The sequence below is a fragment of the Ambystoma mexicanum genome, chromosome 13 (genome assembly GCF_040938575.1).
Source record: "Ambystoma mexicanum isolate Mex_15411 chromosome 13, UKY_AmexF1_1, whole genome shotgun sequence".
Taxonomy (NCBI): domain Eukaryota; kingdom Metazoa; phylum Chordata; class Amphibia; order Caudata; family Ambystomatidae; genus Ambystoma; species Ambystoma mexicanum.
The window spans coordinates 200,679,635-200,702,781 of record NC_090938.1 but is presented as its reverse complement, the minus strand read 5'-3'; the positions used below and the strand labels follow the sequence as shown (position 1 = coordinate 200,702,781).

Below are 23,147 nucleotides of genomic sequence, written 5' to 3'. Positions count from 1 at the left end.
ATTTAGTAATTGTACATTGTACTTTTAAATGAGACAGTTCGTGCTCCTCCCCAAATACACGTTTAAGTGGATAGCTCTCTCCAATTTCCTTTTGTCCTAGATAGGACAGACTGCAACATGGATTCCAGCTATATTCTCGTGTGATGTGACGAATCCCTAAATGTAGTCACTTCTCCCTGGGAGGGAGCCCCTTCCCATGAGGCCAGGGAGGTGAGGCCACTACCCAATAGTCGCCCCCCCTCACCCGCCCCTGCAGGTGGTGAACAGCAGGAGGATCTCATGAGCAGAGATATCCCCTTTGGGGAAAAGGACGAAGTAAGGAAGGGAAGAAATGTGGTATCACACCCCTCATCGAACACCTTACACAATTCTAAATCTCATAGACCCCAACGATTTACATGGTACTCCCATGTACCTTTTTGTAAAGCTGTAACTCTAAGAAATACTGAGACGAAGAATATGGACTACCCAAAGTAAGTGTACCAGACAATACTGGGTTCAGGAGGCGCGGAACCATGAGGAACACCTGGTTGAATTGTAATGACCATTCTAGATGTACGCAGAGGAGTTGTTGGGAGACAGATAAAAATGAACAAAGGACTTGCAGAAGTTGTTCTGAAATCCGATGTGCTGCATTTGGGAGAGCCACAGCCTCACCAACAGACCAGAGCGAAGGACCGCACAGCCCGGGAGATTTGAAGAGGACGCAGAGAAGAAGGAAGTCATCCGGCCTTGAGGGAATCCAGTGGTGTGGGGGCTGGTCCAAAGCAGAACTGGAAGTTGGAAGACGGTGTCAGTATGGAGCGGTGTGGGGCCAGACCAAGCGCACAAGGAGGAGCGGCTTAGCGTCCAGGAGCCCAAGAAGGTAAGGGCTCGACGCTGGTGGTGGCTTGAGAAGGAGGGGTCTGGGACCCAAATAAAGAAGGGGAGGATAAGGGTCATCTTCCTTGTGGCAGTACTTGGCGAGAGAGTAAGGAAGTAGGTCGAACTCAAGAGTGAGAGAAAGCAAAATCTGGGACCCAGATAGAGAAGCAAGGCATCTTCTTGGCAGTACTTGGGGAGAGAGTAAGCCAAGTAGGCTGAACCGAAGAGTGAGGAAAAACTGGGGTCTGGGATCCACATCAAGAAGCGAGGTATCTTCCTCGAGACGGTAGTTGGTAGGAGAGTGAACCAAGTGGGCCCAGTGAAGAGAAAGGAGAAACCAGGTCTGGGACCAAGTTGCGTGAAACGTACAAGTGTCTTGCTTTCTCATGGCATACTTGGCAGGAGAGTACGCCAAGTGGGCCAAGCAAGCAAGGAAGGGAAACCAAGGAGGGTCTGGGACCTGAATAAAGTTGAAGTAAATCCAGGAGGGAGACTCCCTCCCATCAGGGGTTCACAAGGACCCCAAACGAAGCCAGGAACTGTTCAGGAAAGCACTATGGAGAAGTTGTGAACCAAAATCCAGGGAAAGGGAGTCATTCCACCTTGTTGTCTGGAACTGTGAAACCAAAGCAAGAGAGGCCAGGGACAGGGTAATCTTCTCCCAACCCCTCTCACCCGGTGATGCAGAACTGTGCAACCATATGGAAGGAGACCAGGGGAAGGGAGTCCTTCCCTTGGTGCTATTGAACTATGAAGCCAAGATAACAGGAGAAGGGAGTTCTCCATGTTGTGTTGAACTCTTCAATCAAGGGCAAGGGAGTCAATCGCCTGGTAACCAAAGCTGTAAAGACTCCTGATTGACTGTTGGAAGATAGTCTGTCAAGGAGAACTGCTTTAACTTTGCCTTTTGTGTTGGAGGAAAATCGTGCTCGCCTTGGAAGCAAGACGACACAGGGCAACGCAGGTTCGATCTCCGGGTCTGCGCTTAGAAACCTCTGGGTATTAAATGTGTTATAAATAACCTATCATAAAATATCCCCAGTCCAGAAGATGAGTCCTTCTGGACCAAGATCTACTTTATCACTAGTTTAAGTGCAAGGGGCCGAAGTGGGTTTTTTTGACACAAGACAATGGACTATTGATTTACACAGACATTCTGACAGAGCCCTCAGTTTTTTACTTGAGGCAGGGAAACCCCTCTTTTAGGGAAAGTTAGGTTTTCTCTTTATTCTTTTGACGAATACAAGGCTATAGCAATTATCATGCCACCTGTGTCAGTCTCCTCCGTCTGTACCCTTACAGATACCTCGGAAGCAAAAAAGGAGGGATGGTATCAGGCGGTGTGCAATGTTCACTGCTCCTTTACGTGCCTCGCGTCGTTTATGTTCCACACCCAGATTGTGCATGCTTCCCATTAAATTCTACATGGCCTGCGTGGGTTGGTTTACGCGTTCCTCGTTTAAGTTTAGTTCCGGGGTTGTCTGTCTTGCTGTAAAATTCCCTGGCTGATCCAACTGTCTGAGATGTCTTTGAAAGTCGTAACCAAGTCTTGCTGGCACTTTCCTTCCCCATTCCTAGGGAAATTAAAAGTTGCCTCCTAGCCAGACAAGTTCAGATTTCAGAAGGTGGGCGGTGGTCGAGAGAGGAGTGTCATCCAGAAGTCCCATTCCCCAATACTTGCTCACCTGTGAAGCGGAAGTGGCAATGAGGGAGGGGGTCTGCATCTATCAGGTCTAAAAAAAAAAGTTGCAAGCTACTAGCCAGCCAAAAATAAATCACTCCCCGCCTCAATTCTGTACATACATTGATACAGAACACATGCAATTTCTTACTCGCCAGTTGTCAATTATCATTAGCCAAAGGCTAATAGTGCTTTAGATGCTCTGTATTCTAGATGTGTTAAATTGTATGGGGTGCAATGCATGTGTCTGTTGTAGTTCGATGTGCTTTGAATGTTTTGTTCTTCTAAGAAATATAATCTTATAATATCCCTGAAAAGCAGCTAAATGCGACGTGCATGCGAGGAGTCACGCTGGCCTGTATGCTGCACCTGTTATTGCTGTACGCCACCGCTGCTGTGCAACAAATACATTTTTGATTGAGAGACCACTATGAAATGATATCGCGTGCAGCTATTTTCAAACATAAGAACTTTGACGCTGCAGATCTGTGGCTGTGATTTAAACCTGGGGTGGCGGGGGCCAAATGTCACTTTCGCAGAATGTGAAAGAAGAAGCCTGGGGGAGGAACATGAAATGCACTTGTAGCCAACACTTCCGGGCATCTGCTATTGCAGGCTCTTCATCCGATTTAGCATCTGCTGGCCCTCTGCCATGCTAAATCCCCTTATGCAGTGGGTTGTCGGCTTGCTCATCCTCTCCTCCTGGCTTGCGTGGATGATCAAGGGTATTGCCATTCCCGAGGTAAACATTTTACAAGTGCAAGCTACTAGCCAGGAATCTCATTACTGCCCCCACCCCTGTTCTCTGCGTTTTACTCATCAAGGGTCGATTATCACTTGCTAGGGGCAAGTACGCACGTTGAGCGCTACTCATGACTATGGACTTTTGGAAGGGCTACCTTTCAGTCTAGGTCTTTGAGTTGCATAAACCCACCGGCTAGATTGCTTGTGATATGGGAACATCCTAGATACCTCAGGGTGGCATCCTCACACCTTGAAGAGCATGGCCTGGGACGCTAGGAAAATCAATTGCTTGGGCGTTCCCATTCCACATGTTATGCATTGCGAACCAACACGAAATAGCAGCAGTTATTATTATAATTGGTTATTTATGACGCGCTTAATACCGAAGAGGTTTCTAAGCACGGGCATGGGATTCAAACCGGTTTCTCCACGGTGTCTTGCTTCCAAGGCAAGCTTGTTGCCACTGAGCTATACTCCCTGTATCAGTTGGGTACCCAAAGAGCCATTTGTGCTAATGGGGGACTGGAAAGATGTCAGAGTTGAGTGTACGTGCAAAAAAATATTGTATATTGTATTTGAGTGAGAGTTGTATAACAAATGTGTAGATGAGAAGACTACTGATTCTAAAGGATTGATGACAGATGAAATTGTGGATGTTCAATTGGTTATTAATCGAACCTTAAAGTAGTTTTCTTTTAATATAAGGAGACTCTAAACCTGATCTGTCCTTGCAGATATCTGAGGCTGCGGACATTGATCAGCGGGTATCTGAGATGGAGGAGGCCTGGAAGCTTCTGGAGCAGAAACTGGAGAAGGCGACGGCTGGCGTAGAGCAGACCTTGGCATCAGATACAGTTGGCCAGCTGTCTGCACTGCAGAATGAGGTGAAGCAGAGCCTAAGTGCTCTCCGGGCCGAACTCCCCTCCAACGTCGATCTGAGCAGCCTCCAGCGCCAACTGGAGCTCATCAAGTCTACTCAACTGGAGAAGTTGGCAAAGGACATGGGTGAAATTTTGTCGGATCACACTGGGATGAAAGATAATCTCACCTCGCTGGCTGCCTGGTACGCTAGCACCGCCAGTGCTGCACAAGAGAACAGCCGGAGCCTGCAGGACTTGCGGCAGGACATGGGCGCTGTGAGCGACAGTCTGGAAGCAAGCCTCGACTTCCTGTCCGAAAGAGTGGAGATCCTAGAGGGGGGCTTCAATCAGACGGCACGTACCGTGGAGGTATTGCAGTCACAGCTCGAGCGCAGCAGAGAAGATGTGACCGTGCTTAGGGAGGTGGCCAACAGCCGGAGTCAAGATCAGATCTCTGATTCGCAGCAGCTGGATAACATCCGGTGAGTCACCATTTTCAACTGCTCGAACGGCTTTCTTTTCCTTACGATTATTCTTAAAAGTGCCTGGAAGCAATGAACCTGTGTAGTGAGCTCTGTTAATGCAGTCGCAAAAATGTGTTCAGTGATGTGTGCGTACCTTCTTTCGCTTGCAGTTCCAGCCTCACATGTTCCTTTTTTGCTACATTTTCCGTGCATGCTCGCTGCTATTGCCTTCCAGCGTAGGACTCCAGAACGGTTCGTCTATGATTTAGCCTGGGATGTTGCTTGCTGGTTTAAGTCCTGTTTTGAACACAACCGGAAATTTCCTAATTAGGCCTAACAGACGGGAACCCCATCTCAACCTCTGTAGGCAACCTACACCGAGCTTCTGGTGGCCACAATTGTGCGTCTTGGGGGTTCTGTACAGCCCACAGGATCAGCCAATCTACCGACAGATTCTGAATCCCACTGCCAGATTCACCAATGTTGCCCAATTTTGCACCAAGATGCTGGCATCCAGCCTTTTGTATAAGGAGGCAAAATTGCAGCCCTTGCATTACTTTCATGGGAAGGTAGTCGTTTGACTTCCGTGTCTCTTAGGTTGCTCTTCTGCTACAAACAAGGTCTAGTCGGCTTTTTGAGTGCTTGATACCCATGGAGTCCATCTAATGCTTTTCAAGCTAGACCCACATTATCCTTTGATATTGCATCACTGTCGTACCTCGAGAAAATAAATAAATAAAAATGTTATGTGCAACTAAAACCAGCAGCGCCGCCTCCCCGTCTGTTCTGGGACCCATAGACCGTTGCTCTATTGCCCGTCAATTGGAAACTGTAGGACATGGTGCTGATTCGGTAACCAATACCCACTTATCTCAAAACACTAATGTTGCTGCCTTGGTGTATTCAACCCTACGTTGCCAATGCTCGCTCCTTCCTTCCTTCCTTCCTTCCTTCCTTCCTTCCTTCCTTCCTTCCTTCCTTCCTTCCTTCCTTCCTTCCTTCCTTCCTTCCTTCCTTCCTTCCTTCCTTCCTTCCTTCCTTCCTTCCTTCCTTCCTTCCTTCCTTCCTTCCTTCCTTCCTTCCTTCCTTCCTTCCTTCCTTCCTTCCTTCCTTCCTTCCTTCCTTCCTTCCTTCCTTCCTTCCTTCCTTCCTTCCTTCCTTCCTTCCTTCCTTCCTTCCTTCCTTCCTTCCTTCCTTCCTTCCTTCCTTCCTTCCTTCCTTCCTTCCTTCCTTCCTTCCTTCCTTCCTTCCTTCCTTCCTTCCTTCCTTCCTTCCTTCCTTCCTTCCTTCCTTCCTTCCTTCCTTCCTTCCTTCCTTCCTTCCTTCCTTCCTTCCTTCCTTCCTTCCTTCCTTCCTTCCTTCCTTCCTTCCTTCCTTCCTTCCTTCCTTCCTTCCTTCCTTCCTTCCTTCCTTCCTTCCTTCCTTCCTTCCTAGATTATAGCAGTTTTTTATGACTCCTCATATTCCACTATCACTTCCATAGGGTGATCGGATTCATGGAGCAACCTTGCACCATTGCTCTCCCTAATAAAACCGGTGCACATTGTAAATTATTAATTTTTTTTCTCCTGAATTTTCATTTGTAGGGATATGATCAAACAGCTGGACGCAGAGAAAGCTCGGACGGAGGAAGATGTGAACGCCATCCGATACAGCATGGCTGACCAGAAGCGAGAGACACAGAGCGAAGTCTTGGTACTGACCTCTGCCCTGGAAGTTCTTCAGGCACGCGTTTCTCAGGTGTGTAGATATTTCATTTAAAATGTTTATATATTTTTCAGTTGCTGTTAATGGAAAAGGGATGGGAGGGGTTTCAATTCTCTTGTGTTCATTCCCTTGCATCTCTGCAGTCTCTTGGCCGACCTATGCACTCTTTATATGAATTAATTTTGACTTCCCTCATATACCCCCACTTTTTCTCCTACCTTGCTTTTCTGCATTTTCTTTTTACATCCCACTTGTTCTTTATCTTGCCACCAAGCACGTGGGCATGGTTTGAGTGTGACAGATGCTGTGCTCCCTGACAGTTTCTCAATCCTCTAGCAATTGGGAGTTTCTTCAAGTTGATTCCCACTCTGACCTGTGTCAAAGCAGAGTTACCCGTCTGAGCGTATCCACTACTCAAAAGGATTGAGTTGAGCATTACTTTGCAATGAAAAAGAGCACGCGTTCCTTTTTGAAATGTCAATTGCAGTTTTATTTAAAATGATCATCATAACGGATTGGAGTGCATGGAACAGATTCGAGTGCATAGGGTTGCGCGATTTACATGGAACGGTTTGGAGTGCATGGAACGTTTGAAAAAGCATGGAAAATAACAGTTTTGAGTACTTGAAACGGTCGTAATGCATGGAACTATTGGAGTGGGCCCGATCTCAAACACCTAATGTAAAGCACCATATCACATCTCCGTGCTTACTCTCTTCTTTACACCACCACTCAACTAGAACACAGCGATACTATGACACCATTCGGTATAGCTGTTTTTATACCATCATCTGCCTCATACGCCCCATCACTTTAAATATACACTGCTGGTTACACACCCTCCAGCCTAGGCATTCTGTTCGGCCTAACGCAGCCAGAATCGGTCTGGATAAAAACCTGCCAGAACGAACACATACTCTTGACCTCTCAAGCACCACACCTATTGCTAAGAAGCAGCTATCACACGAATGCCACACCAGCTGCACACATATTCGGTGCTCACACGCACCTTTGACTCTCTCTAGTCTCTCTACTGATTTGAACTTTGGTTCCCGAGGGCGTTCAACCTACCAGAGCCTTGAGACCATACCAATGGTACATAAGGCGCTATATAAATGCAAAGTAACATAACATAAAGTTGAAGATGGTGATTTAACTTCGCCCAAGATGTGTTCTAGGGAAAAGACTGATTCCTGATTGGAGTAGGGAGACTGGCAGTAAGGCCTTGGGTGACGATTAGGTCAAATGGATAGCTCACTGAATGAGTTGGGCCACTGATGTAGGTGGAAAAGTTGTTGCTGCTTCAAATGTGACCTAAGCTAAGGCATTGTTTTGCTCTAAACCCAGGTATTCTTTTTATTTCGAAAGGAGCTAGTGAATGGAAGCAAGATATGATTGATTGAATCCTTAGATTTCCATAGAGTATGTTGAGGATGTGTACCTGTCTCCTTGTCATTTAATGGGTGGAGCAAAGTCACAAGAGTGAGGCCAGGAACTGGGTGAGAGGGACGCTGGAGTCTGGGGAAGGACACCCGTTCTACTATGCTGACATTGGTTGTGGTCTATGAAGGGTTCCTCCCGCTCCCCAAGGCCAATCATTCAGTCCTGTCCTATTCACTGTGGTCACATGCACCATGTTCCCACTCAATGCCATTTCACTGAAGTCCTTAGATGGTGAAAGTTACAATTTAGAAATCGCAATCCCTGGGTGCAACTGATCAAAACGAAAGCATGCCGGCAGGTTAGCCAAGCATCCAAGTGGACGCAATTGTGATCTTAACAAGATCTTAACATACCATCCGATGCAGGAGGAGCCATGGATAGACATGGGCAGCAGTTTGGGTAGAAGTTAAGGGAGAAGGAAATGAAGGCAGAGTCAGACACCTACCATGATTAGACCACCTGATTCCAAGAAAACCGCTCCACGTTTAATGATTTGGCCTGCTGAGATGTGAGTAGGTTAATGGCAGGCATATGTTGGCAGATCTTGGCTGGAAAGGGCGCTTGGCCCAGATGTCTCTAATGCCATTATTTTGCTCTGTTAGAGCCTGGATATAAAATGGGTCCGGGACAAGCCTGCGACAGTGGAGTTTTGAGTTTCGACAGCGAGTTGGTGTGTGGCGCAAGTAGATGAGAGCGGGGAAGGGAAAGAGTTAGAGGGGGGCACTATCAGAGAGGCGATGGAAGGGGGGGGAAATGCAGGAAGTTCAGAATTAGAGGTGAGACTAAGGGGGTGAAACCGAGAGGTTGGAGAACACAAGTGAAAGGAGGATGATCAAGGAGATGGATATGGACGGACCTTTGATCAAGCAATGAGGGGTAAAGACTGGAAGGAGTTCTATGAGGCAGATGGCAAGATCATTAGGGCCAGAGCTGGGGTGTGGCCAAAGTACAAGGACTAGTAGGCTTGTGGGATTGAAAGCTTAAAGACCCCAAGAGCAACAGGGATAAAGAAACTCGAAGCTGTAGGGAAGTCGGAGCCATATTCTGTATTGAGTCCGGTGGGACTGGTAAGCCCACCAAGGAAATTAAATGAGGGTTGTTTACTGAGAATCAGAACTGGTGTTTCAACACACATTCAAGCCAGGAGGGTTAGCTGAAACCCTGGAACCTAGTTATATGATTCAGGACTGCAGCCTGAAAATGTACTTGGATAGATTGGGAAGAAATCAACTTCCACTTGGAAGCCATGCGACCAAAGCCCAGTAGGTCAACGTTTGCCAGTAACCTCCACTAAATGGTCCCTATATTTGCAGATCTTAGTGCAGCGTGACTTTGTGACTCCTACAAGGCAGCTAAACCATCACCACCGGCTTTAAACTAGTGATTGAACTCCCCCCTCGCTTGCCTTGGATTGCCTTTGGCCTTCTGCGCTATTAAGCTTACTACTGTTTCGGAAGCCTTGCACCTACCCAAGCGATATGTATAATAAATAGACAGTCTTCATTATTTAGCAATTTCAAGTCCTTTATGGATGCCTCCGTCTGTGACTTGTGGTAAATCACCCTTGACTAGTATTTTCGTGACAAAGGAGATTTCATCAAGGTGCACAATTCGCTCTTTAAGGGATGATTTTGGGGTGGGCACGAGTTCTACAGGGAGCACCCTGCCAGATAATAGGATTGTAAAGTAATTGTTACATTTTTAGTATTTTACACTCGGGAACTCTAATTATATAACAGCGGCTGGCAAATGTCACCAGTCAATGAGATTTGGATTTGTTGAAATGGCCTAAGAATTTGCTCTTCGGTCAGTCGCACGGCCTGTTGATTGTCCCAAACCTCGCTTTTAAAATGTGAAGCATGTTTCATCATCAAACAAAAGTTTTCTTTATGAAGGAGCTGCCTAGGTTGTCTTGTTCAATTGCCACCAGATACCCTGTGTTTAGGACATGCATGGCTTTCTTTGTGTGCATAGTTTAATTTTGGTACGTAAAAATTTGATTATGTTCATTACCCAGGCAAGTTATTAAAAGTGCTTCTGATGTTGCTGGTCTGTGCCTTCTGTTTGCTCCATCACTCTCTAGGTTGAGTCTGTAGCAAGCAGTCAGGATGGGAAGCTCATGGAAGCTGTGGAACAGGAGATGCAGAGTCTACGGAAAGGACTTGACAAAGTAGAAGGCGGAATCCAACAGTGTAAGTCTGTTCATTCTGTGCTGGATGGTGATGCATTTCACGGTCAATCTGTGCACTTGTGGAGGGTATATATCCTTACTAAAGAATATTTGGCTATATGTATAGAGCAGGAGGCAACATTCAAGTTGCAAGCTACTAGTCAGCCATACTAAAATCACTTGCCACCTTAATTCTATAAATAAACAGAGCACACAATTGTTTACTCGTCAAAAGTCGAATATCGCTAGTCATTGGCAGGTTCAAATATTTTACTCTGTGTAGAATATCCAAAAACTTTGAATGGGCTTTATTAACTTTGAATGGGTTTCATTATGAAACAGGTGTGCCATAATGAAACCATGAGACTGGACTATGGGCGGAGTCACCTACGTTGTCTGACCCTCCCCAGGCCCATTGAATGCCTGATACTTCAGTAATTGTTTCTGTTTAATTTAGTTTGACTTGTGTCGAAGATCCCTTTCAGTGCCCCAACTCCATCATCTGCCTCGTCTGGAAACTCGTCCAGTATTTACATTTTTAGTTTTCATTATTTACGCTACAAATTGCTTACCTCCGATCCACACACCTACTGCATCTTATTTCATAAATGGCTCCTATCCAAGTCACAAGTGATCCCTAAACTCATCTATTTCAGCCTTTAGTCTGGATAATGCAGTGGTAGGCTATACATTGCGAATGGATCCACGACCGTGTGGAAAAACAATGACCATGAACCCCTCTAATCTGGGTGCCCTGTTAATTGGGTGACCGTGTGAGTGTCCTCTAACCTTTTTCAGTTCCTGCCCAAGGTGCTCATCCAGCCAAATTCCAAGGCCTGCCTGATGTGCCCGTGGAGGGATTTCCAAAGGTGGTCTGTAAGCTGAAAGTCAGATCGTTGTCAGTAATTCTAATTCTGCGTAGGATTTCTACTTCTAGTGCATCCCTGAGATGCCACTTTACCACAAACATCACAGCCAGAGCAGGAAACTGTGGAGGAGCGGCAGGGGCTCTATCAGTCACCCCGATTACCAGCAGAGGTATCCTCGGGCCCACCAGAAACTCCCTGCCACAAGAACAGACGACACAGCCATGGGGCCAAGGTTACTGTCTTTATTATCTAACAAAATGAAAGAGATCACACCAGAAAAACATACATTCTCCAGAGCTCTCATCTTCCGAGAGTGATGTCAAAAAACAAAGTTCCGTCCCTGAAACCTATCTAGCGTGCAGATTAGTTTAGGCGAACCATATACACATTCTATACGGGTTAATTCTACTATTGAGACCACCTCTACATATAACAAAACGGCTCCTGCAGCATATTATGCCTTCATGCGAAAGGTGACTGATATGTTTTGGATATTTCTCCTCTGTGAAAGATAGTGAGCTAAAGACTCTGGGTAAGGCTCTCGTAACCAGGACTAATGTCTGGCAGAGGTACTCCCAGGACCCCCCCACCCCCCTTGTTATTAGGAAACATACAGCACCTCCAATTTCATTCCCATTGCCTTGAGAAGGTACATCCAGTCTGGTAACCGTACAGGGTCCCAGGGTGGGAGGACACACTCTGACCACTCCAGTCTTTGTCCTGCCCTGGGACAGTCCAGCACCAAAATGCTAGGCATTTCTCCTCTGACAAGAGTACCAACAGCAACCCCAGACACATGTTTCGGTCTGGCTGGACCTCATCAGTAGGGTGGAGCTGTGCCTCTCTAAGAGTAATGAGCAAGGGGTCCACGTCTGGATTTCCCCCTTATTTGCAACCCTAAGTTACTAGGGGAATTGCCTAGCATTTCGGTGCTGGACTTCCCCAGGACAGGACAAGGACTGGTTTTGGATATTTCTCCTCTGTGAAAGATGGTGAGGTAAGGACTCTGGGTAAGTCTCACGTAACCAGGACTCTGGCAGAGGAACTCCCAGGACCCCCCCTTGTTATTTGCATGTTTCCTAATGTTGCCATCACCCATCACCTAAGCCTGGGAGAGTGCATTTAGTGGTTAATTTTTGAGCAACACTTGTATCTTTCCACCTCTGTTTTGATGGGAACCGCTTCTGTCTACCTTTGTTCAGTGGGCGTTGTCTTGCTCTGCTAGGTCACGTGTGTTGAGACTACGAAATGGAGCTCTCCTGCCTGTAATTCTGAGGATTTTCTCCTGAATTTCTTGCAAATGGCTTCTCGTCTTGGGAACTGGGAACTTTCCATCTCCACTCGTCCTTGGCTGGGTTGCATCGCGCCTGCCTGTCTCTGGTTACAGCAATGTTGCAGCCCTTCCATGTATTCAAAGCCTGTCTCCCCTTCCTCATTCACCTCAGTGTGCTTATAGTTCTCGTATTCATCCTTCTGGCATTCCATGTTGGTGGCAATCAAGCATGTGCAAGCTAGGTATACGTATACTTGGCGTCTTACAGTTTCAGCTTTGGCGAAGGACATATGGGATCCATCACTCTCCATAATCATATTTCTGATGCTTGTATCTGCTTAGATTCACATGCTATGCATAGGCCGACATCTAGTGTTAGCTGTGGAGTATTACATTTTTGTTTTCGAAACTCGAAAAGGGATGTTGACAGGGCGTGCCAGTAATACTATCCCTAGTGTGAAGTCTACTGTACCCATGGTCCTTCATGTGTCGAGGTCCCTCAGATTGTCTTGTTTCTGACCTGAAGTGTAGCGGTAGTACAGATATGAAGCAGATGAAGCCAGAGAAACATCTATGTGCCTTTTACTCACAGAAACCAAGCAGATACCAGCATCAGAAATATGATTAGGGAATAATGTATCCCTTCTTAGGCTTGTGGAATCTGCTTAGATTACATGCTATGCATATATTAGCGAGCAGTGTCTGGAGAAGGTAGTGGGTTGTGAGAAGGTACAGCGGCAAATGGATGTTTAGCACTGCTTCTCCCACCTGTGAATCTGCTTTAGAATGTGTGTCAATGCAGTAGTGGTGAGTAAAGCTATGAATAGAGCACCATGTAGCTGCTTTGGAAATGGCGTCCAGCGGGACGTTTAGAATAAAGGCCAGGGTAGCTCCTGTACCCCTGGTAGAGTGAGCTCTTGGTGTGAAAGGCAGAGTTTTATTTGACAGAGTATCAGAGCTGTATGCTTTTCACTATCCATTTGGAGGCACCTTCCCTGCCAGGCGCTATGGAGACAGTCGGTCTCTTTTTCTTAGCGGTCTTGTTTTGTTTACATAGTAAAGGACCGTCCTCCTTACAGGACCGCCCTCCTTACATCTATTGTATGAAGTTTTTTTCTCAGCTGAGCTTCAAGGGCTTTGACAGATAGCTGGTAGTTCGATGGACTGGTTTACATGGAACTTGGATATGAACTTAGGTGAAAACCTAGTGTGTGTTTGTAGTACCAACTTGTTTGTGGATAACAAAGGGTCCTGCACTGACAAAGCTTGTAGTTAGCAAACTCTTCTTATGGAGGTGATAGCCACCAGAAAAGCCGTCTTGTGTGTTTAAGGCTGAATTTATGCATAGGCTCAAAGGGGGCAGGGATCCCATGAGTTTTGCAAGTACCACGTTTAGGTCCCACCCTGGAGGCGGGTTTGAAAGGTTATGGCTACAGTCTTTTTACTCCTTCCATGAATTCCTTTATGACCGGGACATTCCACCAGTACACCTTGCTTTGAGAAGTGGTGTATGCGAATGGAGCTGCTAGGTGAACCTTGATGGAGTCCAATACTAGCCTGGAGTCTAGTAAGTGGAGCATGTAGTGGAGAATGTGTGATGGAGTACATTCTATCGGGTTTATACTCTACTGGCAGCATATTACAAATATTTTCTATTTGCTAAAATAACAGTGTCTGGTGTTTGGTTTGTGTGCATCTTTGGGGATGTCCATGCCTTGAGGTCGTTTTAAATGGCCAAATTCTATGACTTCAGGAGCCAAGCTGCCAAGTTCATAGACTGAGGTTGTTGGTGGAACGTTGTTCCCCTCCCCCGGGTTGTGAGCATGTTGTTGGGGCATGGGAGTTTGATTGGATTGCACATCGCCAGTTTGAGCAGATGTGGAAACCAAGGTTGTCTCGCCCACATAGGAGCAACTATCCGACTTGGGTTTTGCTCTTGACCATGGATTGTCTTATGTTGTCATTGTTGCGGCCTTAAGCCTACAGGTTCATGGCCTGCACAAAAGTAAAAAGTAAAGTAAAAGTAACTAGGATTAGTGTAACTTGTTCCTGGTGCATTTTGTTAACCAACCTGCTCAGTAGCAGGTTTGAGGGGTAGAGGGGGGGGGGGAAGCATAGGCAAATTTCCCTGACCAGGGCATTCCCCTTGGATCCATGTTGGGGAAACCTGGATGCAAAGTTTGGGTATTGGCGGTTTTGGCTTGTGGTGAACATATCTAAAGGGGGCTAACCCCATAGGGAGAAGATATCGTTTAGGATATTTTTGTCGAGTTGCCACTCGTGCTCTTCGGGTAGAGGATCTCTGCTTAATGAGTCTGCTAGAGAATTTAGTTCCCTTGGAACATATTGCGATGTTAGGAAAATGCACTGCTTGAGTACCCACTTCCAAATTCTTTGTGCTAGCCTGGACAGACTTGGAGAGTGTGTGCCCCCTACTGGTTTATGTGAAACATGGCAGTTGTGCTGTCCGTGAGGACTTGTACTGTCTGACCTGACAGGTGCACTTGGAAAGCTTGCAGTGCTTTGAGAAAAGGTTTGTGATTTTTGGGCTGTGATTTGTGTCCACAAGCTATGCGCTGTGTGGTGAAGATAAGGCTCCCCACCTGGTGAGTGACGCATCTGTTATCACAACTGTTTGCACTGTCTGGTTGTGAAATGTTTTCCCTTAAGCAGTTTTTCCTTTGTCCGCCAGTGTAGCACTTGAGCTAGGGTTAGCAAACCACCATTAGATCGTCCGACTGACTGCTTGCCTGAGACCACTGTTTCACTAACAACTCTTGCATTGGACGCATGCGCAGCCGTGCGTGCGGGACAAGGTAAATGCATGATGCCATCATCCTGAGCAAGCGCATTGCTTTGCGTATGGTTATTTGGCGAGCGGCTGAATACTGAGGTATTTGCAGCAGTATGTTTTGCACTCTTTCATTTGTCGGAAAGACTAGACCCTCTTTTGTTTTTATGACAGCCCCTAAGATTGGATTGGTCTTGCTTGGAACGAGACTTGATTTTTTTTTTCTCGTTGATTGAGAACACCAATTGAAACAGAAGATTGATTGTTCTTTTGGGTGTTTTTCTTGCCAATTTGAGTGGGGCAGGGGGAATTCCCCTGTTATCAGCCAGTTGTCCAGATAAAGGCATTGGGATTGATTCCCTGCGTAGATACGCTGCCACGAACGCTAGCACCTTGGTGAATACCCTTGGAGCGGAGGCTATGCCGAAGGGTAGCATCTTGAATTGGTAGTGCTAGTTTGCCATTTTGAAACGCAAGCACCTTTTTGCGCGTTGGGAACATTGAAATATGAAAGTATGCATCTTTTCATATCCAAGGGTTCCATGTAGCCCCCCTGCTTTAGCAGTAGGATGACCTCATGAGCGTTGTCGTGCAGATTTTCTGTGGCTTGAAATAGGTTTTTACAGGGCGCAGGTCTATGGCAGGTACATTAAGTCTTTTTTTAGCACACGTTTTCCTGGTTTGCCGGGATGATTTTTATGGCGTCCTTTTGAAGCGGCGCCTTTTTGAAGCGGCGCCTTCCCCTCTTCCAAAAGAGTACGTTGTTCCTCCTGTGAAGACTGTCTTGGCGTGTGGTTGGCTGTGTTTGGATCATCTCTGTGCTATATTCCCCCTGCCTCCCTGCCATGGTGGAAAGTACCCACTTGTCCAAAGTGGATCTCTCCCATGCGTGGGTAAAGTGTGAAATACAACCTCCTACTGGAGTGGCATGGGAGGGAACCTGTAGCGGGTGGTCATTGCTTAGGGGGGGTTGAGCCACCTCTTGAGGAGGATCTGCCCCTACCTCCTAGACCTTCTTTGGCCTCTTTGAAAACCCTGTTGTGAGGACTGCCCTTGTGACGAACCCCAGGACGAACCTTGGCCACCTTGATGAGCTGCCCTAGGGATTTGAGGATGTCTTATTCCTCTTTTGCGCTCTTGAGAGCATCCTCCACCGCTTTGCCAGCGTTTGATTCAATGGGCATGTTTGAGGGTTGCCTGAGTTCCTAGTTTGAAGCCTGATCGCCGTAGCCATGCATGGTGTTTAATTAGTGTGCTTCTGCCACGATTCACCCTGCATTTTCTGCTGCGTCCAAGTTGTTTTTGAGGTTACAGTTGGCTACTTGTTTCCCCACTGCGATGGTGAGATAGAGATGTGTTTTGAGGGGCTTGTTTCTGTTGAGCGATTTCATCAGACTTGTGACATTTATAACTGGCTAATAGCGTTGTGTTATTAGCTATCCTTGTTAAGCTGCAGAGGAAGCTACCTTCCTGCCCAGGGTGTAGATTTTCGTACTGGCCTTGTCAGGAGGGGTTTCGGCTGAGGCTAGTTGGTGGGGTTCCCGCCCTCTTTCTTGTCCTAGTTACTAATAAAGAGTTTGGCTTAAACTGCTCCCTAATGAATAAGGGGGCTGGTGTGAACATCTTCTCGATGCTCGGGTTGACTGCCTGTGTAAAATTGGGTGTAAGCAGGGCGGGTTGGACGTGTCTCTGCACCAATTGTAGTGGGGGATAAATTGGGTTGCTGATCTTTTATCCCCAAGGATGTTCTCAAAGTCTTTTTCAAATTGGGCTTCTTGGGTGTCGAATATGCTTTTTGATTAACTTGCTCATTTTTGAGCTCTTTGTGCTTTTTTTCTGGAGTCCGTTGACGCGTCTTTTGACGCCCGGTCGTCGGCGCCTAAGGTCTTTGCAGGTTTAGACGCAGTGTCGGAAACTGACTTTACGTCCGTTTTGGTGGCCTGTCATGTGATTGCGACCACGATGGCCCAGAGTACAGGGAAAGTTCAAACCTCCCCCTCGACACTGTGTGTGGCCTATCGGTCAGCGGTGTGGTTGACTTTCGGCCACGGGGGGGGGGTGTATGTGCTTGGTGGGATGCAACTTGGTAGTGCTTGAGACATTGATGCTGCCGTCGCTGGAGGCTCCCTCGATGTCCATGGTGGCCTCAGCCTGCAAGGCGTGGTGGGCCCAGCGTTTGGTCTTGCCTTTTAGGGTTTTAGGCCTGAACAGTTTTAAAGACTTGCACTGTCCCATGTCCATCGGCGTGATCCCTGAGGATTGCACACCCGATGCAAGTCTATTACAGGAACAATAACATTTAAAAGGGGGGTTTTCCATGATGTGTGGGGATGGCAGCCTGACGAAATAGATGGGAGAAAAGGGGGAATATACATTCTCCTAATACTAGAATATGAACCCCCCCCCGCCCCTGCTCTCCTTACTGTGCAGGGCCGAGGCCCAATGGGGCCTTCAGAGGCAGTAGACAAAGCATTGGTTCAGGGGTTGCTGTCAACTATTGAAACTTGTCTTTGAAGCTGTCGCCCAAGATCATGTGGAAAACAGATATACTAGTATTAAACTTTTCTAAATAATGGGGTCAGCCAAGAAGGAACTCTGCGATATGCATGATGGTGGAAAAATAAAATCTGATGGACCTCAGCGTGTGAAGGACCATGGGTACAGTAGACGTTACACTAGCCATGGTGTTCCTGGCACGTCCTGTCGACATCCCTTTTTAAGTTTCGGAAACAAAAAATGTAATACTTCGCAGTTACCACTAGATGTCAGCCTATGCATAGCATGTGATCTAAGCAGATTCCGCAAGCCTCAGAAATATATATCCGTCATCTGCTTGTATGTTTTGTGTCTATATGCAATAAGCTAATGCATGTTCGTATAACTTCGTGAATGGATGGCTGTGTACTTTTAAGTGCGGCTACGTCATGTCAGTGATGACATTGATTTCCCAACTTGCGTTCAGTCGACTTGTTCGATTGATGACATCTCGATCTCCTCCATATCATCGATGGGGTATGGCTTGAATGACTTTCGGAGAGCACATTTCTCACATCTGCGATACATTGTTGATGGCGATGAAGGGCCTGAGATTTTCATCTGTCGTTTCTCCCTGTGGGCCGAGAGTTGTGTGTGTGTTTGGGGGTGGGGGGGACGGGGAGGGAGGAAGGGGGGGTCATGAGGGTCATACTTGGACCTCGGTATTCAAAACACTGCAGCCATACCAGACTAACTTTACAAGTGCATCCAGGAATTGGCATTCCATACAGTTGTAAAACCTATACTGTTACTTATGATAACTCCACAGAAGTACTAATAAATGTGACATAAATACACCAGTACTTTTATAATCATTTATGGAACCTTGCACCCCTCATCACCACCAGCCCCCACGGCCTGCATAACTGTACATGTAATTGCCGTAACACGTGATTGCTTTACATATAGGGAACTCGTGCCGCGATATATGTTAATGCTGTACCACTTGGATACACTTTCTATAGCCGTGCACTATAGATCCCTCTGGTACCAGCGAGCGATGCCCCAGCTACCCAGCACTGAAGAATGCCACATAAGGAATGCCCTAGGGTTAGTGTCCAGTAAAAGCCACAAACCTGATCTCTTTCAAACGCCAAAGGGGAAAGCCGAGTTGGCTCCTCGCGTAAGGTGAGGGGAGTGTGTGGGGGTACAGTGTGCGCTGAAACAGCCCACTGAAGGCTGGCACTACAGCTTTACTTTTGAGGTGCACACATGGCTGCTGTCTCCCAGAACCACCCCAAGACTCCTGCGCAGACTCCATCTTTTCAGGAATGGTTTTAACAAAATCAAGTCCAGCTAATTGGTCAGTGCCACAGGAATGCACTAGTATAATCTGATATTGCATCAATACACCGAAACAAACCCCAATGGTGGTGATCTCCTCAAATGCCAGACCTGCCACCACAGGATCTGGCGACCTCATTTGCCGAAGTCCCAGAATGGAGAAATGTTAACAATGTTATGCATCAAGAGGATGGTAGATAGCTAGATATCTGTCCATACTGGTTTGAAAAGTATGGCTGATCCTTTGCCTGTCTTAGACATTCACCATCGCCAGCTCTTGCACAGCACCTCCTATGCTCAAGAATAGGAAAATAGAACGGGTGTGTGTCTGTGTGTAGCACTGGCAGAGTGTCTGCGTCTACCTCTCATGGGCGGAGTTTCACCAATGCTCTGCATAAATCTTTTTAATACCCCACATTGGCACTGCCATGGAGATTGGAAAATGGGTGTCCCATCCTAGTTGGTGTTCATCATGTGTGTGAAAAGCGTGCGCACTGAACCTCAACCTCTGAAAGTTGGATACATCATTCTGGGTGCACCTTCATATGTTCAAGATAAGCCTTCTTCCTGGAGTTTCTTCTTCTTACTACTCAAGATTGTGAACTAGGGAGCTTTTCCTCATTATTTTCATCAAACTGCTTTTTGCCAGCCCCTGGACACCCCTTTAATCCATATTAATTGCTGGTTACAACAGGCTAGGCAGCCTGCAGCCTTGGCTTTTCCTTTTTGTCTAGACCGAAGCCAGTGTAAGACTTACAAGCATCCCAGCCTCAAACTAGAGCTTGCCTCATCACCATTGAACACACTGCTGGACTCCTCCAAATGAGAGCTAACAAATTGGCCCATGTCTTCCTCCATCCTAATAGAATTATACTAGCTGCTCATCTTTCCCAGAGTCGAGACTAAACTGGCACGCAAAGGGAACTAGTAATCGAGTCTGCTCTTGATACGACCCAGCTTTCTGGAACAGTGTCGCAATACAGGCTTCAACATTCCTCAAGTTCAGGAAGTCAAGATTCTGCTCTTCAAGGAAAATGCAGCATCACTTGTGACCTGCTACTCCTAGGTTTATATACTGTGATGAATCCCTAGATGTCGTCTCTTCTCCCCGAGGGAAGCCCCTTCCCATTAGGCCAGGGAGGTGATGCCACTTCCCGATAGTCCCCCTGGTGGTGGTACTCACCGGAAGGATATCGTGGGGGGGGGGGACTCCTCCTCTGGGGGTCACCAAGAACATCTTGGGAGAACGTGGGATGAAAACCCTCACCCCACATCCTACACACACACACACCTCCTTACACTGGGAATCCCAATGACCTATTTACTACTTCCATGTATGTCTATAGGGCAACAAGCTAGACACCCACTGAGATGAGAAAGTGTAGAGATTACCTGGTGAAGACTCCCTTGACCGGTACTGCAACGAGCAGGCGGTGTGGACCCATGATAACTCGGATACAGTTTCTAGTTCACTCATAAGAGTAAGGAAGGACTACGAGAAAGGCAGAAGCAGTCCACCTGATCGCAGGATGTGGAACCCTGGGAAGTTAGGAGATGCAGAGCCAAACAAGGAGGAACAGAAAGCCGTCTGCTCCCTGGTTCAAAGAAAGACTGCAATCTCTGCCATTTCCCCCCATGACTCCCCCCCCCCCACCCCCCCTCTTCTCCGCGACATCCGTGTGGAACATTGGTGAACAGGGACCTGAAGGCAGGAAGCGTAAATGAAGCCTTCGGTCCCAGCGCTAAACAGGTCCGCAAAGGGAAGGAACCTGAATGTGGAGACGCCATGCAACTGAGATATTGAGAGAGAGACCCAGGAAGTACCGGACGCGTGCCAGCAGAAAACAAAGGTAACGGAAACCATGTAGGGACCGCTAGAGGTTTGGAACCACAGGGGAACAAGACCTATATGAAAATAAGTGGTGAAATCTACCTTGTCACAATACATTGCTGACGAATATACCAAGCCTGGGAGAAGTAGTAGGAAGAGGGAAAGGGGCTGGGAATAAAATGCCAGTAAGCAAGGGGAGAATAGTTGGCATCTTCTTTATGACAGTACCTGACAGGAGAGTGAACAAGGTCTGCCAGAACTAAATAACAGAAGCATACAGGTCTGGGACCTGCAGCGATAGAAGGCGGTAGAATAATATAACCTTTCTTCCTCGGGGCAGCACTCGACAAGCCAGAGAACCAAGTTGGCAAGCCTGGGTCTAGGACCCTACTGGCACATGAACTGCATTGCTGTGAAACCCAAGGGAGTCATTCCCCCTGGTGTGAACCGTGAAACTAAAGCCAAGAAAGGCCAGGAGAGGGGAGTCCTTCCCCCTGGCATTGTGGAATCGTGAAATCTTCACCCTCAGCTTTATTTGGGAAAACCACTGAAAAGCAGGCATAAGGAGAAGGGACCCATTCTCCTGATAATTGACCTTACAAGGAGGTTCAAACCAGTGATCCAGGAGGAGGGAGTCCTTCTCGTGGACAAGAACACTGGCACAACCTTTAGTTTAGTTATGTGTAAGGGACAGAGAGAGATGTTTGACACAGGATGGTAGACTATATTTAGTTACAAGGACATCCTGAGAGACCCATTAGCAGTTTAGTTGAGGCAGGGAAACGCCTCATAGATATTGGAAAAGATATGGTTCCTCTTTATATTGATCTTAAATAAAAGTATATTGAACCCACCATACCACCGGTGTGTCGGTCTCCTCCTTCTGCACCCTTGCAATACCTTACCCTGTACTATGGAATATCCAAGTTACCAAAGACTGCAACCTCCCCGTCCACCAACCTCTTAATCTCAAATCCATTGTATCCGTTGCTTCCTAGCTAGCCTTGTGCAATCCAAGGCAACCTGCCAAGATTTCAGAGCACCTGGGATTGACTCTCTCACTCAGTTAAGTCAAGAAAGGGGGTGGCTATTTTTCCAGCACCATTTTGGTCGATGTAAGGAAAGAGGCATGGGGTGTCCCTTAAGTCCCTTAGGTACAGCTGTATGTTGGATGCCACGTTTTAGTCTGGCTCACCTGCACAATGATCATCCAAGCGGAAAGCCGAACAGGAAAGCAATTCCCCCAAACAGGATCTTAATATTGATTTTAAAAGAGTCAATCAAAATGTATTCAATTTTGGAGTACAAGAAGATGTTTGGAGATCATTTTTAGAGTTCACCGGCCTGACCCGAGCCAGGACCTTTGAAGAAGGTTAACTTGATGGTATGACCCACACCTTTTGGCACCTATAGGAGAAATGTTCTTGGGTTTGAATCTTGCCCAAATCTACCAAGGGGAAGGGGGGGGGTGGATTTGTCATCCCCTCTCTGACGCACGTTGAGGTAGGCGGCACAAAAGCACTCGAGACTAATCAAGGTTGCTTTAATGTGACTGGCACAAGCTTACCAAGGTTCGCGAACCTGGCTCCTCGCCCTTATAGACTAACCAAATAATTTAAAATAGCCAACTGCACTACCCCCCGCCCCAAACCCCAATACTTCCTCTCAAACATGCTAACCCTTTTAATGGCCAAGAGGCTTATTACTCTTCCTCTATTCTATCCCTGAAATGTTGCTCATCCTTCATCCGCTAGTCCCCTTCACGGTGTACCCTTGGGCTAGCCGATCCATCTGAACAGAAGGAACCACCCTCCTAAAAAATATGACCCTGAAGCTGAACCCAACAGTCGGTGAACGGCTGAGCACCTGCACCCAGAAAAACCTTGCCTAGAGAAGTTATTTCTGCCCTACCGCGATGGCAATCCCTCGATCTAGAATGTAGTACTCCATTCCTATCATGGACATGTTTTCCCAATCCTACCTAAATAAGTTAACCGCCTCATATCCTATATCTGCATGCTGTACCACATGCACGCCTGAGTTCTTAGAAATGTTTCCCATCTCTATTTTTGTTTTCCTTCTGGTCCTTTGTGACCAATCGTCATCCTGCTGGTTCCCTCTAGAACCCCTTTGGTAAAAGCTCACTCCAAAACAATGACTCATTTGGCCAGTCCTCCTACATAATCTTGAAACACATTGTGTATAGGTGCATTATAAATGCCCAATAAATAAAATAATCACAATATCCCTTTTCATAACTCCTGGCTCGTTCACCAAATCAACTGTCCCCCCCCACCCCCCCTACACCATATGTATAATAGCTTCCGCCACCACATGCCCTTCCTCCATATTACCAACTTTGGCAATAGCCTATCCCATCTAGATCCCCCCCCCCCCCCCCACACCACCACTGGTCGAGCACCTCACCACTTTATCGTTCACTACAACCCACTTGGGTCCCAAACGTTACCCCCCCTCCACTCCCCCCAGCTTGCTGGCCTGCCCATTTCACCAATGAATGCCTGCAAATCCATTGCTTCTGGCACTCCACCCTGCCTTTACTATGCATCTGCAAATGGAAACAAAAACAGTGAGGCCCCCACCTCATGGATGATAACCTCCCATTGCCAC

General features: G+C 47.0%; 1 protein-coding gene across 1 annotated transcript in view; it reads left to right on the top strand.

The window, feature by feature from the left end:
* The window catches only part of LOC138521083 (uncharacterized), a 116,764-nt gene that overhangs the window by 49,636 nt on the left and 43,981 nt on the right, over positions 1 to 23,147 (top strand). Inside the window, exons 2-4 of the mRNA XM_069633639.1 lie at positions 4,024 to 4,631; positions 6,200 to 6,353; positions 9,847 to 9,955. Of these exons, the coding sequence (XP_069489740.1) occupies positions 4,024 to 4,631; positions 6,200 to 6,353; positions 9,847 to 9,955 (871 nt within the window). The remainder of the gene's footprint in view (positions 1 to 4,023; positions 4,632 to 6,199; positions 6,354 to 9,846; positions 9,956 to 23,147) is intronic.